The sequence below is a fragment of the Sturnus vulgaris genome, chromosome 13, assembly GCF_052056855.1.
Source record: "Sturnus vulgaris isolate bStuVul1 chromosome 13, bStuVul1.hap1, whole genome shotgun sequence".
NCBI lineage: Eukaryota > Metazoa > Chordata > Aves > Passeriformes > Sturnidae > Sturnus > Sturnus vulgaris.
In genome coordinates, this window is record NC_142255.1 from 746,530 (window position 1) to 765,230 (window position 18,701).

At 51.7% G+C, this 18,701-nt stretch overlaps 1 protein-coding gene across 1 annotated transcript; it reads left to right on the forward strand.

Moving 5' to 3' along the window:
• The first annotated feature begins 377 nt into the window (after positions 1-377).
• Positions 378-18,691, forward strand: DUOX2 (dual oxidase 2). The gene is made up of 33 exons (XM_014890014.2): positions 378-503; positions 1,214-1,297; positions 2,786-2,950; positions 3,577-3,764; positions 4,816-5,017; positions 5,514-5,680; positions 5,764-5,824; positions 5,946-6,042; positions 6,252-6,339; positions 6,701-6,803; positions 6,982-7,145; positions 7,621-7,787; positions 7,947-8,065; positions 8,787-8,924; positions 9,147-9,260; positions 9,860-10,062; positions 10,257-10,442; positions 10,867-11,092; positions 11,716-11,809; positions 12,008-12,183; positions 12,427-12,496; positions 12,947-13,039; positions 13,773-13,951; positions 14,765-14,995; positions 15,214-15,313; positions 15,431-15,480; positions 15,610-15,737; positions 15,946-16,099; positions 16,234-16,466; positions 16,624-16,782; positions 16,982-17,137; positions 17,251-17,379; positions 17,825-18,691. Exons 1-33 carry the CDS (start codon positions 440-442, stop codon positions 17,945-17,947), a joined length of 4,611 nt encoding a protein of 1,536 aa, XP_014745500.1. The 5' UTR covers positions 378-439; the 3' UTR covers positions 17,948-18,691.
• The last annotated feature ends 10 nt before the right edge of the window (positions 18,692-18,701 follow it).

An 18,701-nucleotide genomic window follows, 5' to 3' on the forward strand; every position in this document is an offset into this window, starting at 1 on the left:
CACAGCTGGATTTGCTTGGATGGGTCAATGCAGGAAAAATTTCTGGCTGAAATGTGCCTGTTTCTTTAATGAAGGGCTTTCTGTATTGGAGAAGACACAACTAGATGATGAGCTGTGAGTCTGTAACTGGGGTACCCCAAGGCAGGGCTGCTGGTCCTGCTTCAGCAGAAAGGTGTTCTCAGGTCAGCTGACACATCCTGACAGAACTTTCCCAAGGTGATGGGGCCTCACATGACTCCTGCCAACTTCCCAGAGCCCACATTAGGAGACGCTGCTGCTGGATGATGGCAGCAGTGAGGTTTTACCCAGCAGCAGAAACCACAAAAAGGAGCTAAGGTTTTGGTCTTTCCATGTTTCCAGCCTCCAGGAACAGCTGACCTCTAGCTCCCTCCCTCTCTGCTCCATTTTCAGGTTGCTGCTTCCAAAGACCCGGTGGCTGATGGAACCTGCAGCAATGATGTTGAGTTTGGTTGTGGTTCTTTTGGGAGCATGGACTTTGGGGAGTAAGTGTGGCTTCAGGGAAGGGAACCCAAGGGGAGATCCTGGGTAGTTGATGCCCCTCAGGGGAATTTTCTCTGACCCACAGGACATCATATCAAAGCAACCTGAGATAGTGGAAGGTGTCTCTGCTCATGGCAGAGAGAATGGAACCAGGTGATGCTTATGGTCCCTTCCAACACAAATTCTATGATGCAGTTTGTGACGAGATAAGAAAAAATTGGAGCAAAGTGCAGGTTGAGAGACTGTCCTATGGCACCTGAGACGAGTACACAACTTGTAAGCTGGAAGTCTTTGCTAGTATTAGCAAAGTAAAAAGTAAAAAAATTAACATGAAGCAAATAATGCTGATGCAAAAGTGCCAAGTCTTTCCTTGACTCACATGGACATTGTTGGAGTCAGAAGTAAGGAGATGTTTCTGATCCAGTGAGAGAGAAGGAGAAAAGGAATGTCTTTTGAGATTAGACTGGTGGGTAAAAAACTGATCCGAAAAATTGATCCCAAATTGATCTGAGGACATCAGAATCACAAGCATGAATTTCTAATTTTAGCTATTGTCCCTCAAAAGGAGTGCAAAACTTGTCTAAAAATCTACATATTTGGGAAGTTTCAGAAAGAATATGGAAAAAGATCACAATATAAATATAATTCTCTAGAGGTGATGCTTGTTTCATGCTTTTTTCTTGCTGCTCATGAAGTGGATTGTCTCTTCCAGGAGCCCAGGAGAGCATCTCCTGGGAGGTCCAGCGCTATGACGGCTGGTACAACAACCTTCTGCACCACAGCTATGGCTCCGTGGGTGAGTGCCAGGCCTCGGGGCAGGAATGGTGGGATGGGATGGGGTGAGCTGAGCTGCCCCTCGGGCATCTGGCTTGCTTTGTGGCTGAGACAGACGCCTTTCTGACCTGAGCCTGAACCAGGCAGGTCAGCAGACAATGCCACCTCCCGTGGCTCTCAGTGATGCACCTGACAACCCTGTTAGAGCAGTATGGAGGGGTCAGACAGCCCATGTCTCGGCATTGCCACATTTTGCTGCTGCCCAGGCACAATCTGCAGGTCATGTTGGTGTTGGATCAATCCTAGAGCAAAGCTGTGCCTTTGTGAGATCGCTCAGAATATCCAAGGCAGGGAGGACTCAGCTCTTTTCAGCAGGTGTTTCTGTGAGGGTCAGGGATCCCGGAGCTGCAAAAAAACATCTTTAGCCAAAATCAACATACAGTTCAACCAAGATTCAACACAAGGCAGAAGAGTTCATAGTCCAGACATGTGGAACCTATTGATTTTCTGCCCTGCAGAGAGCTGATATCAGTACTGGGAGAGGCATTTGGGATTTCCCTGTGCCACTGGTGAACTGTTTCCCCTCCATAGGCCTACAGCCAGCCCATGAGCTCAACTCTAGATGTCCCTGAGCCAGGGACCAGGACAGATCAGGCACAATCTTATCTAAAACATTGAAGATTCTGAATCCTCATTTCTGGCAGCCCAGGCTGGTCACTGCTCTGGTGACACACTGGCACAAGGTGCAGTGGCTGTTGCACAGCTTTGAGTCCAAAAGACTCTCCCATATGACGTGTGTCACCAGCTCTTTGATAACACCAAAGCCTGACAGGAAAAACCAGCTGTGACAGACCAGGTCTTCCTCTTCTAGAGCAGATAGATCAGACCTTAGCTCTTGGAAACCAACATATGGAAACTAAGCCACAAACTAAGGCAGAAATTCAGGATTTCCCCCAGTTCTGGAGAACTCGAGTAAATGGAGCCCACCACACTGGTGACAAGCTTTTCAAAATCTGTGTGCAATGACCTCCTGCTTCTGGGCTTTTCAGTTTTGGGACCAGCAGTGCATGCAAAAGCAGGGTATTTCTCTCTCATCTTCACACTTGTCTTGCTGCCCCTCTGGCTGTTCCCTCTCCTATTTCTTATGGTGCTGCAAACACCACGCTTTTGTAGGATCGCATAGTCAACATGGGACAGCTCAACATTGCTCTAGTTACTCACTGGGGCACCACCCCAGACCTCCAGGGGGCAACAGGGATGCATACAGACAAGAGAAGGACAACTGGAAGATGGAGGATGGAGTATCCCTCCTGGTTTTAAGAGTGCTGATCCCAGTGTTGCAAGAAGTTTTGAGTGATGACGCCAAAACTTGCATGTTCTTGGCCACTCTAAGAAGCTATGCTATCCTCTCACTGTCTTCTGGGTCCTGAACACACATCCATGTAGCCCACTATAGCTGTGTCTCTCACTGGGTACCACAGAACCCATTCCATGTTTCTTGGTGCTGCAGGAGCAAGGCTGCTGCGTCTCCTGCCAGCCAACTACGCAGACGGTGTCTACCAGGCGCTGCAGGAGCCCCGTGTGCCCAATGCTCGCCAGCTCAGCAATGCAGTAGCACGGGGACCCTCAGGGCTGCCGTCCCGCAGGAACACAACTGTGCTGGCTGTCTTCTTCGGTAAGACCTCGGGCCTACACCGACTGGAAAAACGGTGGTTTGGGTGGAAAAATGTTGGTTTCACGCATAGCCAAGGCTGTGCATCAGAGTGCTCTTCAGCCAGCCCTCCACAGCAGACCCACATGTAGATATCAGACCCACAATGCCTTGGATATGACTTTACCACAGCACTGTCCAGCTAGGAGAGTTTGTGTGGAGTTTTGGTGACCTTTGTCCGTTGACCCAAGTGCTGATTTAGTCTGTTGGGAACTTCCTCATTTCTTTTAGCAGTGGTGTTGCCCTATGGCAAAAACACTGGACAGATCCAATAAGAGCCATGCTGGGATGAATTGCTGCAAGTTGGAGCAATTTTTTCTGTCTCCCAGGAGCTCAGTGGGATCTTAGGTCTCCAAGCCTGGAGATGTCTGTCTCTGGGAAATCATAGAATCTCAGAATTTTTGGGTTGGAAGGGACCTCAATGGTCATCTTGTTTCACTAGTCCAGGTTTCTTCAAGCCCTGTTCAATCTGGTCTGGGTCACCCTTGCTGGACGTGGTGGTCTCGGCCTACAGCTGCCCTCCCTGCTGTCCTGCTCCAGGTGCTGGCGGCAGTCCTGGCAGCTGCTGACCATGCTTTGGTGTCTGTCAGGTTTCCACGTGCTTTTGGACATCCTGGAGACAGAGAAACCCGGCTGCCCTGCTGAGTTCCTCAACATCCACATCCCATCTGGAGACCCAGTGTTTGACCCTGCCAGCACTGGAGATGTGGTCCTGCCCTTCCAGCGCATCCGCTGGGCAGCAGAGACGGGGCAGAGCCCCAACAGCCCCCGGCAACAGGTAGGTGTGGTTTCCTCTGCTCTTTGCCTTTCGTCTGAATTCTTCTTCACCCACCGTTGGGGTCTGTAGCAGCCAAGATAGCTTGCAAAAATAAAATGAGAGCACTACTCTGTCCCTAAAAGTACATATCTCTCAAGTGTTTGAGCCAATTAAATGAGCCCAAAGTCAACTTCCCAGTTTCACATCAAGCAACACTAGTGATTGCCCATGGTCAAAGCATTTCCTGAACAAAGAAAAGGTAATTAAGTGAGTTAATTATCACACATTGTTTTAGGCACCGAGTCCTATCTTTAATACTGTATGAGAAAGCTGAGCTGACAGTGCCACAAAGTTGCAGTGCTTCCCTGAATTTCAGTCATTTTGGAAAATAAATCCAGGTTTTCCCCCAGTTTCTCTGGATTTTGCTGTTCTGCTTGTGCTCCCCAGATTTCTTGTGTTCCCCAGATTTTTCATGCTGGAGATCTTCCCAGCCAAAATCACCGAGGTGAAATACCCCCTTGAACCTTTCATGTGACAAACCCTGAAGAGACCAGTTTAGCAAGTCATGTTTTTATCAGCATTTAAAAGCTTAAAAAATTGGAAATTCCAGCATGTTTTCAGAATTAAAAGTATGTTTCCATGCAAAGATTTGGCAGGGGAGATACTCAGCATACTGCCAGGACAGTGGGACTTCCTGCTGTGAGACCAGAGGGGACAGCTCTGTTGTTTCCAGTTTCCCCAGAGATGGATTTAGTCCCTTTCCAGCCTGCACAGGGACTCACAGATGTCTGCTTCTGGGCATAGTCAAAATAACCAGGGAAAAAACAATCCCAAATGTACTTTTGAAAAGCCTGTACCTGGTCTTTTCCTCTACCTGGCACTAATTCCTGAAGTTTGCACAGAAATTGTCTGTGTATTAATTTGCTTCCTGAGAGCTCTTGTTGAAAGAGGGCTGAAACAGACTGCTTTGCAAGAACAAAAAAGACAGACTGGGGCTTTCCAGACTTCTCTTTTACACCTTTCCAGTGAAATCCTGGTACCTGTTAATGCCTCTTCCCTGTGCCTGCCCTAGACCAACGAGATGACAGGCTGGCTGGACGGTAGCTCTATCTACGGCCCCTCACACTCCTGGAGCGATGCCCTGAGGAGCTTTTTGGGGGGACAGCTGGCATCAGGTCCCAGCAGGAGCCTCCCGAGGCAGACAGATGGGAGAGTTCCCATGTGGAAGGCGCTGGATCCGTCCACAGGACAGGGCGGTCCCCAAGGGATCTACGGTAATGGTGGCATTCCAATAGTTTTTCCTCTCTGACTGGGAGCAAGAGGTCCCTGGAGCTGAGCCCAGAGTGGACCCCAGGAAAGGGGAAAGGGCAGAAGATGAAGGAGGCAGGATACAGGGGTCAGGAGGGCTGTGGGAGTTTCCGAAGGGGGTGGAAGATTTGAGCCCCAGAGAAGACATCCCAAACTCCAGAGGCCACATGGCCCAGGTGACAGTGTCAGAGACCAGCTCTGATCCTAGGTGAACTCCTCTGAAGAAAAGGGCTGCTGCTGATAGAAACTCATTCAGTTTACTTTGAATTCCTCACCTGCCAAAAGTTTGGTCCGTGCTGGGGCCCTTCTCACTTGCCCAGGTTGTTGGTCTGTCTGGGGAGGAAGGAAGGGCAAGGAGGCAAGGGGACTCTGGGCTGGATCCAGAGGGCTGGCATCTCTGCCATGGGCAAAGCTAGATCCAGTGGTGAAATCCCCCACTGATGGTCATGGTGGCTCTTGCAGACCTGGGGAGTGCCTGGGGGAATGAGAACCCCTTCCTGCAGGCTGAGAGCATCGCCTGGTTTCGGTACCACAACCATCTGGCCAAAGCATTGGCCCAGAAGCATCCTGCCTGGTCTGATGAGGATCTTTTCCAGCACACTCGCAAGAGGGTCATTGCCACTTTCCAGGTGAGGGATGGGAGCCCCCAGCTCTGCTGGGACCCCCAACATCTTGCATGGTTCTGCCCTAACTCAGCTTCCCTGTTCCCTAGAGCATTGTTCTGTATGAGTGGCTGCCGACCCTGCTGGGCACACCAGTCCCGGAGTACAAAGGTGAGGGGTGGGCAGGAAATGGATTGTTGGAAACAGGGGCAGGGGGACTAGGGGAGCTGGTGGGTAGGGAGGAAGAGGGAGCTTGGCCCCTTTTCCCTTCAGCCTGGCTACTGCCCCACAGGTTACCAGCAGCACCTGGACCCCAGCCTCTCTCCAGAGTTTGTGGCAGCTGCAGGGCAATTCCTGGCCACCATGGTGCCTCCAGGTGTTTACAAGAGGTAGGAGCAGCCTGGCGGGACTATGGGACTGCAGTGCCTGTGTGAGGGGAGGGGATGCCCAAGCTGGGTTGGTGTCTGGGAATGGTCTTTGTTGGGATGGTCTTCTGTTCCTTCCACGTGTCCTGCCCTCGGCTGAGACAGCCAAGCCCTGACAGCTCCAGGCAGCACTGGCTCAGGGCTGTGGGTTGAATCCTTCTTTGTTGTTCCAGAGACACCAAGTGCCAGTTCCAGAATGTGTCTGTCTCCAGTGGCTCGTTCCCAGCAGTGCGGCTCTGCAACAGCTACTGGAACAGAGAGGTACAGGGGAGGGAGCACGGGGGTCCTGAGGATTTGGCAGGCTGGCCAGGGGCTTCATCCCTTGCTCTGTGTTATGGGGCACTCCACAGGGTTCTGCAAGGGAAATTGGGTGCAGAGCATGACAGCCAGACAAGGGGTGAGAGATCCTCCCCATCCAGCATCCCCAGCCTTCAGCTGTGTCAGGCTCAGACCTCAAGGCTGACCTGATGTGGAGAAAATGAGCCTGGAAGAGGTCCCCGATTCCCCTACATGAGTCTGAGCCATGAGTCTGCACCCCTGGGGGCACCATTTCAGGATTGTGGGGCTACTTTTTGTCCTTCCTCATGCAAGAGGAATCACTTGCTCTTCCCATGCCTCTCAGAGGCCTGGGCTGCAGCAGGCAGAAGATGTGGACAACCTGCTGCTGGGGATGAGCTCACAGATAGCAGAGCGGGAGGACAACATTATTGTGGAAGATCTCCAAGGTCTGTACTGCAGCTGTGCCTTGGTGGGTGACCCTGATGCCTGAGGCTGTGCTGGGGGTAAGGTGGGAAGGCAGGTGCCATTGCCTCCTCCATCAGCACCCAACCACACGCTTCAGCTTCAGCCTTTTTAACGGAGGTGCAGAGAGCTACAGGACACATTAAGCATATCCACCCACAGATTACTGGTATGGGCCCGTGAAGTACTCCCGCACTGACTACATGGCCAGCTGGGTTCAGCGTGGGCGAGACTTTGGCCTGCCAACCTACAACCAAGTCAGGCAGCATTTTGGGTTGAAACCTCTCCAAAATTGGTCAAACCTTGCCCCACACCTGGAGCCACAGGTAACAGGGAACTGGTCTGGGCAAAGAATGTATGTGGGCCAAAGGATGATGGGACTTTCCAGGCAGGAACTGAATTCTGCAGCATCATAGGAAGAGGGAGATCAGTGCATGTCCCACCCTGGCTGATTTTCATGTCTGCAGGGGGGTAACTGTAATTTTCATTCTTGCATTGGGGTAACTATGTAATTACATGGCATGAATAAACCATCCTGCCCTTGTTCTAAACTCCTGTGCCACCATGCCACCAGGCACTCTGCTCCTTCTAGAGCTGAGATGCTCTGGGAGTGATGCTCAGTTGCTCAAGTTCAAGCCATGAGCTCGAGGCTGTGTGAGGCTCAGCACCCTCTCAGCCCAGAGATGTGTGTAATGCCTGGGAAGTGCACATTCCTTACCTCTCCTAAGGCTTGCCAACACTTTCTGATGCCCTGGCAGAATTCCCTGTGCTCACAGATGTGTGGTGGGGGTTTTTCACCAGGTCCTGCAGAAGGTCGCTGCCCTGTATGGCAACAACATGGCTGGGCTGGAGTTGCTCCCTGGAGGCATGTTGGAGGCTGATGGCTCCCTCTTCTCTACCATCATTCTGGAACAGTTCGTACGGCTGCGTGATGGTGACAGGTTTTGGTTCGAAAACACCAAGAATGGGTAATGGCCTTGTCCTTATCTAGCAGCTGCTCTGCAAACCCCAGTAACACATGAAAACTGGGGCTAGAGGAAAAAGCATCCTCCAGCTTCCTCAGTTCCCTCCTGCTGCTGGTCAGTGACACCTGGGGCAATCACTTGTCCCCACATCTGTATCCTCAGGCTGTTCACAGAGGAGGAAATCAGGGAGATCCGTAACACCACCTTTCACAGCATCCTGACTTCTGTCACCTATGCCAAATCCACAGACCTCCAGCCCCATGTGTTCACTTGGAGAGAGGGTGAGTGCACCGTGCAATGGGAGGGCACAGGGAGGGAAAGGCTCCAGCAAGGTAGCAAGGAAAACAGTCAAGCCGGTAAAACAGCTGGTGAGTAAATGACACAGGGAACATATCAGGTTTGGAGTTTCTCAAGCCTCACACCTGTTATGACCCTAAACCTGCACAAAATGCAGGGGTTGCTTGTGAGCAAGACATTGATACGATACAGATGTTGAAAGAGGGCTGAAGTGCAGGCATGATCCCAAGGGGAAAATGCATATTGTTTGGCAAAATGCCTTTTCCTCTTGAGATCTTGCCACACTCTTCCCATTTACTGTAAGCATTTGATTTGGGTAACATTCCAGACCTCACAAGGCATGCATTCCTTGTAATGACACAAGGAGGACTCCATCAGCATCCAGATGAGTGGAGGCTCTGAACCCCAATTTGCTGTGGCCCAGGGTGCCTCTTGGTCAGCCCATCCCAAGGAGAGGTGATGTTGCTGAACCTCCAGAGCACTTGAGTCCAGTTCTGTGCTTGGTTTGCTGTGGCAGGCAAAGGTTGAACCCAAACCTAAAGGCTGTGCCCAAGATCTGGAGTTTAAATCAAGTACCCCAATTCTGCAGTGCTGGGTCACTCAGCCATGAAGTTCATCAACGTCTTAATGCAGAGGTTCCTGGGGGTGATACTGGTGAGCTGGTTACAGGGTCAATGACACTCACTGCGTATTTCCCCCTTGCAGGGAACCCATGCCCCCAGCCCCAGCAGCTGACAGCTCAACACCTGGCCAACTGCACGCCCGTGATGGTGCTGGACTACTTTGCAGGCAGTGGTGCAGGCTTCGGGATCATCATCGTTGTCCTCTGCTGTCTGCCCCTGGGTTTGTCACTGTTTCCTCTTCCTGTCACTCCTCTACTCTTCCACCTCTCCACCAGAGAAAGGGGCTGAGTGCTCACGGGCAAAGCACCTCCCAGCGGGAGCTGCTGAGTCCTGGTCACTAATGAAGTGCTTGAGCTGGCAGGGTCCTTGGGCACCAGGAAGGAGCCAAAAGGGGAAAGGAGCTTTATGATTTCTCATGCCTCCTTCTCCCATGTGTCCCCAGTGACTCTGTTTGTTGCCTGGGTTGTTGCCGCTTTCCGCAAGAGAGATTTCAAGAAGCTGCAGAGGAAGCAGGGCACCAGTGTGTGCAGGGAGATGCCTGGCGAGGCCATACACGGTAAGGTGGCACTATCAACTCTGTGATGGCATCTGGTGATGCCGCTGCTGCAGTCAGGGCACACATTGAGGCAGGGCTGGGCCTGGGGCTTCTACCCAGATGCTTTGTAAGGAGGAATTGTTTCCTCAGGAGCATAGTCAAGCAGTGGAACAGGAAGTCCAGAGAACTTTGCAGTCCATCCTATCCAGATAAAGCATTGAGCAGACTGACCTGTGGCTGGTCCTACTTTGGGCATGAGGTTAGGCAGGATACCCTTACAACCTGAGTTCCTTCCAACCTGAGCCATCCTATGCCCCTGTAATTCCAATTCTCCCCAGATCACACCTTGCCTGAAGGAAACCTCTGTAGACCAATTGCACCAGTAGTTCCAGGACAGGGACAATGTCTCCTTGCTCTGCACACTGGAAAAGTCCTGCCTCCCTGCTCTGTAGTTTGTACTCCTCCTGTGTGCATGTGCTTGAGCTCTGCAGTTAGGAGATCATCATTTTCCCTTTAAGATATACCTGGTCATGAAATCGCTCCCAACATGCCTCTTGGTGAAAGAGGTTCTGAGATGGGAAGGAGCCTTTCCAGCTGAGTCCTGTGCTCTCTCCCCTCAGCCATAGAGTGGCATGGGCCCAAGACAGACAATTCTCCCGTCTACATTCAGCTCCAAGCTGACAAAGTGCTCAAAGTGCTGGATAGCAGAGGGTCTGTGCTCCGGAGCATCAACCTGAAAGCCTACCAAAGAGTGGAGGTGATCCTCTCCAACAACAAAGGGAACAAAGCTCTGCTCCTGAAGAGCCCCAAGGAATATGACCTGGTGAGTACTGTGGTGCCTGCGTTATGACACCTTCTCCTGAACTTTTTACAGTCCTCTGCACCACTCAGCTGAGGGCACTGGGAGCAGCGTAAGTCCTTGAAGGGAGGTTGTGACCTCCTGAGAACCACTAGGTCCAGCAAATACCATGGAGCTGAGCCTCTGATGATCACAGCCAGTTGGTGGGTCCTTTGCAGGTGCTGCTCTTCAATGAGGAGGCCGAGAGGAGCATCTTTGTGGGAAAGCTACGAGACTACTTGAAGGAGAGCAGATTTGACCTGCATCTGTCTGAGATGAAGGAACAGAGCCTGATGAAATGGGCAGTCACCCAGGAGCAGAGAAAAAAAATTCTGGAGACTTTTTTCAGGCACCTGTTTGCTCAGGTATGTAGAGGTGTAGTAAGCCCTGATGCGTGGGAGAAGGTATTTCTGTATTGATTAAGCAAGGAACATTGGGGCTGGTGCTCTCTGTAAGAGCCGGTAAGCCGCACACAAGGAAGCTGCCAATACTTCCAGGGCCGAGGGATATTTTCCTTTGCAGAAGACAAAGAGAGATCTGCTGCAGTGATACAAGTGTCCAAAGTGGCAAAGAGACTACTGGGTGATGTAACAGGAATCTAGAGTGGTCAGTCACGTGGAGTGTGAAAAGTCACATTGTGTAGGAGAGGCACAGGACTTTCTCCATGGTATCTGCCCTGAGTTTTGTGCCAGGGAGCCACCAGTCTTCGTGCAATAAGTCAGAAAGGAAACACCAGCCTTCTGGTCTGCCATCACTCACAGCATTTCTTTTGTGGAACACAACCTGCAGGTGCTGGAAATTGACAGATCCGATGCCGGAGAGCTCAGCTTTGAATCTTCACAGAAGGCAAAGGAGTCTCTTATGTGTGAGCTGAGTAGGGCTGAGTTTGCTGAAGCCCTGGGGCTCAAAGACCACTCCATGTTCGTGGAGTCCATGTTCTCCCTGGCTGACAAAGATGGCAATGGCTACATCTCCTTTCGGGAGTTCCTGGACATCTTGGTGGTCTTCATGAAAGGTGGGAGCTGGAGCTGGTTAATGCCTCCATCTGCTGCCCTTGGACCTGTTTCTAGGCTCTGTCAGAGTGGAGGACAAGATTCACCCAGCAGGTCATCCTGTAGACACCCCTACAGATTAAAATTTCCTTCACTCAGGACAGCTTCAGCTTGGGTTATGGGGCATGACAATGTAATTATGTTTTCTGGAAGATAGTTCATGAGGGGAGCTGTCTTCCACCACCATAGACATATCTGCCCTTTCTCTTGAAGGGACTGTGCATCCTGTACTTGAGAGATCATAGCAACTGTGTCTGATATCTGATTCTCCCTAAAAGACCACTGGAACGGTGGATTGATAGGTGGAGGTGTTGAATGCCAGATTCAATCAAAACAATTCCTAGAAAAATAATTGCTCTGCAAAAGCACACTTTGACTTTGAAAAATAATGCACAAGAAAGAATGTGTGTCTACCCAATATTTTACCTTGCACTTGAGAAAGTCAAGTGGAAGGGTGAGGCTTCACTGCTGCAGTGTCAGATACTCAAAAACAACATATGAAAGCATCTTTTTGATGAAAATAAAGTTGTTGTTCTTTTTCTTCTTGTTCTCTTGTTCTTACTTTGCCTCTTCCTCTCCCCATCAGGGTCCCCAGAGGAGAAGTCCAAGATGATGTTCAGGATGTATGACGTTGATGAGAATGGGTTCCTCTCCAAGGAGGAGTTTCTGAGGATGCTCAGGTACTCTTCCTCCTCTCTCCTAATGTTTTTACAATGTTTATAGACATGTCAGAAGCAGCTCCCAGTTTCTGTGCTTCAGGCCCCGTGAAGACCATGGACTCAACACTTGCAACCAAGAGCCCATTTCTCCCATGAAACTGGTCTGGGACTCTGCCCTGTGTTATTTGAGGGACTCAGCTGATGTTCCCATCTCTATAGGTCCTTCATTGAGATCTCCAACAATTGCCTGTCAAGAGAACAGGCAGAGCAGGTGACCGAGTCCATGTTCCGGGCCTCAGGGTTTCAGGACAGAGATGAGCTGACATGGGAGAATTTCCATTACATGCTGCGGGACCATGACAGCGAGCTTCGGCTCACCCAGCTCTGTGTCAAAGGTCAGTGGGCATGAGCACCGAGATACCGCAGGTCCTGCAAGGCTGGAGGCAATGGGCAGCACCCAATATGGAACTCTCAAATCCTGGCCCATCAATCTCCCCACCTCAACTGCAGTGATGGGGCATCAGCTTTTGCTTCATGTGTGACTTGTTGGGGTCGGTTCAGAGCTTTTCCCTGCCCACAGGAGATTCCTAAACTTTGTCTTGAACCTTCTTAATGGCTGTCCTTTTGTCTCTTCAAAGGTGTCCCTGAAGTGTTCAAGCAAAATCTGCACAACTGTGTCTCCTTCATAAAAAAGAAAGAGCCAAAAAGGTAAGCTCCCTTCCTTAGTGTCACTATTGCTATTCCTTCTCTTGCTGCCTTGGCTCACATCTATCCTTCACCCCAAGCCTTCCTACAAATATTCCCACCAGATATTAGAAGTCCCAGTGCTGGGGAAGGGGTGGGAAGTGCATTCTGGATGCTGCAGTGGGGCTGCCATCCTCCTCCCCAGGCACAGCCAGAAGGGAGGAATTGCCCCCTGCAGAGCCCTGTTGCATCCTCTGCGTGGAGATGGGAGTCCTGCATTGCTTTTCAGATGGAGGGGTTATCCTGGGGTGAATCCAGACCATTTGCACTTGAAGTTAATGCAGGCAGGCTTGTGGAAAAGAGCTGAACACGTTCCCAGCTGAGCCTGAGATGGGAAGTGGAGAAAAGGAAAATTTTTTGGCAAGCACTTCTGGCAAATTGAGATTTGGGCTAGACATAGCTCTATTTCCACAGAACCATCTCAGAGGAGAAGGACCCAAATCTGGACACCGTGAGTCACTACATGGAGCAAAAAGGCCAAGAGCTGAGGAAGAGACCAGGAAGAAAGTGAGTCCCCTCGCTAGCTGTGCCTCTGGAGCTCAGGCTCATCCTGTTTGCTCTTTCTCACATCTCCATGTCAGACTGGGTAGCCCTCCAGTCAAATGCTACAAGGAGGTACTCAGTGGCCAAGGAGCTACAGAAACAGTCCCATCTTGGCAGGACAGTGCCATATCTGGAGCTGGGTGATGTGCATCTACAAAAAAACCCCAAAAATATTAAGTGGCCGACTCCAGAGTGGCATAGTGGTTTTTAGAGAGGGGTCTTCTCTGACAGTTCCTGCCTGTGCTCCTCTGTTTCTTGGGCTGCTGCTGGTTCACCTGGGCTGCCTACAAGAGCTGCAGGAGAGAATTTGGTCCTCCCTGCTGTGGCAGCAGCAAGTATTTCTTCAAGGGAGCAGTTCAGCTGTTGTTATTGGTGTCCAGAAAGTCTTGGTTTACCTTAATTGCACCAGTTAAGGAAATTCCCTTTTTGTGGATAATTTTTGACAGTTTAATATTACTGTGAAATTTTCTTTTACTGTTCTTGTCTACAGTTTCATTTGTGAGTCACACATTTGCTACCAGCTTTTGAGGGCACTGTAGAGCAGGCTGACCTGGGATCACCCTCTGATGGTGTGCTCTGTAGGTCACCCCTGTTACTGATGTGCAGGGGTACTTCGAGAGGAAACCCAAACCTGGGCCCTGAGCCATTCCTTGCCAGGGAAACCTCGTGGTGACACCAGTGCTCCTGTATTTGTCAGGGGGAACCAGTACCAGCTGCATCTGTACACAGAAGCACAACGGAAGAAGTATGAGAGGAACAGAGTTCAGCAGAAGATCCAGGAGTTCAAGCGCTTTGTTGAGAATTATCGGCGCCATATTGTCTGTGTCATCCTCTTCTCTGCCATCACCATCGGTGTCTTTGCTGAGAGAGCCTACTGTGAGTGCCCACCCAGCCCTGCTGTGGGGGCGTGGGCTTCGTGCCTCAAAGCTGGTGCTTGCCTGGGGCACAATGGGGACTTCACCGGAATACTTTGGGCAACAGTGTCAGTTCTGCCCTGGACTGAGGGTCCCCAAAGGATCACTGAGGTCTGGCCCAATGCCCTGCTCAGAGAAAACCCTTTTCCAAAGATGAATGAGGCTGCTGAAGGCCTTGTCTAGAGAAGGTGTGAAGAGTTCCAAGGCTGGTGATTCCACCACCTTGGCAGGCCTGTGCTGGTTTTTGACCAACCTCCCTGTGAAGAATTTCAAGAATTCAAACCTGAATTTTCTACAGTGAAACTCGTGCTCTTGCCTTACATCCTTCCACTGTCCCTCCCTGAGAAAGACTTGCTCTGTGCACCCATGACATGGCTGCAGACAGCCAGCTTCCCTGACCCATCTCCTCCAGCCTGAACAAGCCCATTTCCCTCAGCCTTTCCCTTACAATAGACATAATTCTATTTTGTCCTCCAGCTCCCACTCATCCTGCTGGTCTCCACTGGACTTGTTCCAGTTTATGGGACTTATATTGGATTCCCCAACTGAGGCCACAGTTCCAAGGTGCAGATTCCCAGGTGGACATTCTCCTCCCTGGATCTCCAAGGACACTGTCATCCAGCAGTTCCGGGTCATTGTGCCCCTTTCCCCACACAGAGCCATCCCCAGTGTCCTGTTTTTGGTGCAGCCACACAGGTGGCTGTCCCCTGGTTATAGGAAGGGTCATGGCCTTCAGCACTCAGCACATGACACTCCCTTCACTCTCTCTCCCCAGACTATGCCTTTGCATCCCCCAGCACCGGAATTGCACAGACCACCTTTGTGGGGATCATTATCTCCCGGGGATCAGCTGCCTCCATCTCCTTCATGTACTCCTACATCCTGCTTACCATGTGCCGCAACCTCATCACTGTCCTGCGGGAGACCTTCCTTAATCACTACATCCCCTTCGATGCCGCCGTTGACTTCCACCGCTGGATTGCCATGGCAGCCCTGATTTTCTCAGGTAGGTGAGCTGCTGGGGGATTGCCACCCACAATCAGAGGACCAGCCCGTCACACTATGGCAGGACCAGGCAGAAGCTTAAAGACCTTGCAGAGACATAGATGCCTTTACACTACAGAAGAGGAGGAATCTCCAGGACCCTGGGGACATCAGCAGAGTCTGATACATCTCCATCCACATCAAGTGATGCTTCTTTCTCTGTGTTTTTGTCTCTTACAGTGCTCCACACTGCAGGTCACATAGTGAACGTCTACATCTTCTCAGTCACACCTCTCAGTGTGCTCTCCTGCCTCTTCTCCAGTGTCTTTACAAATGATGGGTAGGTGGAATTTGAAGCAGAGTCCAGACAGGGTGTCCTAGGCATGGACAGAAATCAAAATGGAAACCATTAGTCCATTCTGGTCACTCCATGGTGCAATCTCTTGTCCTTCTCCAGGTCACAGCTCCCACAGAAGTATTACTGGTGGTTCTTCCAGACTGTTCCAGGTGAGAATACCTAGCAGACAGACCTGCACACCTGTGTCCAGGATGGGCAGCCCTCTGCCCAGTCCAGTTAGAGCCCCTATGGGGCTGCCCTGTTCTCCCCCAAGGGTCTCCTAGCTCTTCCTCTCACAGGCATGACAGGAGTGCTGCTTCTCGTGGTCCTTGCTGTGATGTATGTGTTTGCCACCCACCACTTCCGGCGCGTGAGCTTTCAGGGCTTTTGGATCACTCACCACCTCTACGTGCTGCTCTACGTCCTGGTAAAGGATTTGGGCTGGAGGGGAGAGATGGTGCTGATGCACTGCAAGCCTGTAGGTCAAGTCAGTGCAGCTGATGAGATGGAATAGCTTGAGGTAGTCCCAAAGGAGATGGTAGCCCCAGTCCTGGCTCCCCATTGCTGTTGAGCTGCCACCAAATCATCCCTGGGGTGATGACTCAGTTTGCTAAAGGGTTCTGCTCCCTGTCCAGGTCATCATCCATGGCAGCTATGCACTGATCCAGCAGCCCCGTTTCTACATCTACTTCATCATCCCAGCTCTCATCTACAGTGCAGACAAGCTGCTCAGCCTGAGCAGGAAGAAGGTGGAGATCAGTGTGGTGAAAGCTGAGCTCCTGCCCTCAGGTACAACATCCCTGGCCACACAGCACCAGCGCAGCCCAGGCTCCTCGCAAAAGCATCAGAGGCTGCAGCTATGCAGGAACATCAACTCCTCAACATCTCAAACTTAAGGGAGCCCCCTCCCCATCTTCCCACAGGTGTCACCCACCTACAGTTCCAGCGGCCACAGGACTTCGACTACAAGTCTGGGCAGTGGGTGCGCATCGCCTGCACGGCCCTGGGCACCACTGAGTACCACCCCTTCACACTGACCTCGGCTCCGCACGACGACACGCTGAGCCTGCACATCCGCGCCATTGGGCCCTGGACCACCCGTCTGCGGGAACTCTACTCTCCCAAGAACCTGGCCCTCCTCGGCACACTGCCCAAGGTGAGCCCTGCACAGGATGTCACCCATGGGGACATCTGAACCAAAGAGCATCTCAGCAATGGGTCGTGCCAAGCCTGAGCAGGCACAGGCTCCAGCCCTGAGGGCTTCCAAGACCTGGGCAAGCAGAGACTTCTGCTAACAGCTGACTCCCTTCTAGCTCTACCTGGATGGACCCTTCGGGGAAGGCCACCAGGAGTGGAACAAGTTTGAGGTGTCAGTGTTGGTGGGAGGAGGCATTGGGGTGACACCCTTTGCATCCATCCTCAGGGATCTGGTCTTCAAGTCATCCATAAACTCCAAGCTGATGTGTAAGAAGGTAAGAGTAACTGAAAAACAAACCCCCCTGAGAGGTTGGACTCAATGATCTCAGAGGTCTTTTCCAACCTAATTGATGCTGTGATTCTGAGATGCCTCCTGCTGCTGCTGGCCTCTTTGGGGATAAAATCCTCCATGGAGTCCCTGGACATTGATAAGTATGCTGGCCTCATTCTGGGCCTCATTCCAATGTGCCACAGATCTACTTCATCTGGGTGACACGCACGCAGCGGCAGTTTGAGTGGCTGACAGACATCATCCGGGAGGTGGAGGAGTCCGACAAGAACAGCTTAGTCTCTGTGCACATCTACATCACACAGCTGGCCGAGAAGTTCGACCTGCGCACCACCATGCTGGTGAGCCTGGATAGCCAACAGGGAGGAGGCCAGGCCATACTGTTCCATGCCAGGCTGTGCAGGGCCATGCTGCACGTGCTGAGCCATCTGACGTGCACCAATCTCTCTTTCAGTACATCTGTGAGCGGCACTTTCAGAAGGTGCTGAACAAGAGCCTGTTCACGGGGCTGCGCTCCATCACCCATTTTGGACGCCCTCCCTTCACACTGTTTTTCAACTCGCTGCAGGAGGTGCACCCTGAGGTCAGTGTCCAACTGGGGACAGGAGGAGGTGCACCCACTGGCCATTGTGGAGGACTGGTCCCAGCCTGTCACCAAGGCCCTGGAGACCTCAGTGGCATCTGCACCAAGAACAGAGTGGAAGGGGAATGAATCCTTTCCTGCTTTCCCTCTGGAGACAGGCTGAGCTGCAAGAGTCAGCAATGCCCCATACCCATGAAGCACCCCGTGCTACTGCAGGACCCCAGCTGCAAGCACTGACCAGAGGTGGGGGGCTCCCATCCTTCCTCCATGGCCCTGGCAGCTCCATGGGAATGTGACAACCTCCCCAAAAGCCTCTGGAGGCTGAGACAGACTGCTCAGCCAGCATCCGTGCCCAAAGCTGTCAGAGAGCAAGGGATCAAGAGGGGCTGGACTGTAGGGAGAACTGGTGCTGCAGTCTGACCCCTTTGACTCCCTCTTTCCCCAGGTGCAAAAGATCGGAGTCTTCAGCTGTGGCCCGCCTGGGATGACAAAGAGTGTGGAACAGGCTTGCCGGCAGATGAACAAGAAGGACCAGACTTACTTTGCACATCATTATGAGAATTTCTGACCCTATCCCACACTGTTCCACCCTCTGGCTGCAGCTGTATTTTTTCACCCCAGCACCTAGCAACAATACTTGAAGTGGCCATGGTCCTGGGCTCCCATTCACCACCCTCCCCAGATGAAAGCCATCCACAGATGAGAGCAGGGATACTGAGACCCACAGAGCAGAGACCAGTGTGCTAGTAAAGCCTTGCCATGCTATCACTGCCCTACATGGCCCCAGTGTGAGCCCCTGAGCCCAGGGCATCCTGCTATCATCCACACATCCCTGCAGCCCCATGCCCAGGGTCATGCTGGTGTGTCCCAATCCAGAAAACCCACTGAGTTAAACCCAGCTCTGCCACCTTAATCGCTCAAGACAGAGCTTGTACTCTGCTGGAGGACTCAGGCACTGTCTCTGACCAGCTTTGGGGAACAGCTTGGTGCCTGCACAACCTGAATTCACAGCACTTTGTTCCAAGACCGATGTGGTGAACAGATGAGGTGAGGAGCCAGCGAGCTCCCCGCTCTCCCTTTTCTTGAAACAGCATTCCTCATGTACTCTTCAGTGTCTGTTTGTTAACTCTCCAAGCCTTCCCTGGGTTTGCATAGGGCCTTAGTTATGTTTGAACTGGCTTCTTCCAGCTGTGTCATAGTCCTTTAATCAGGGATCAGTTGTGCTTGTCTAAGTAATGCTTGGCTTTGCATCACTGCTGCTTTGGCAGGCTGTGGTTGAGCTCAAATAAAGCTGATTGAAGTCTTAAAACACTTTCTTGCCT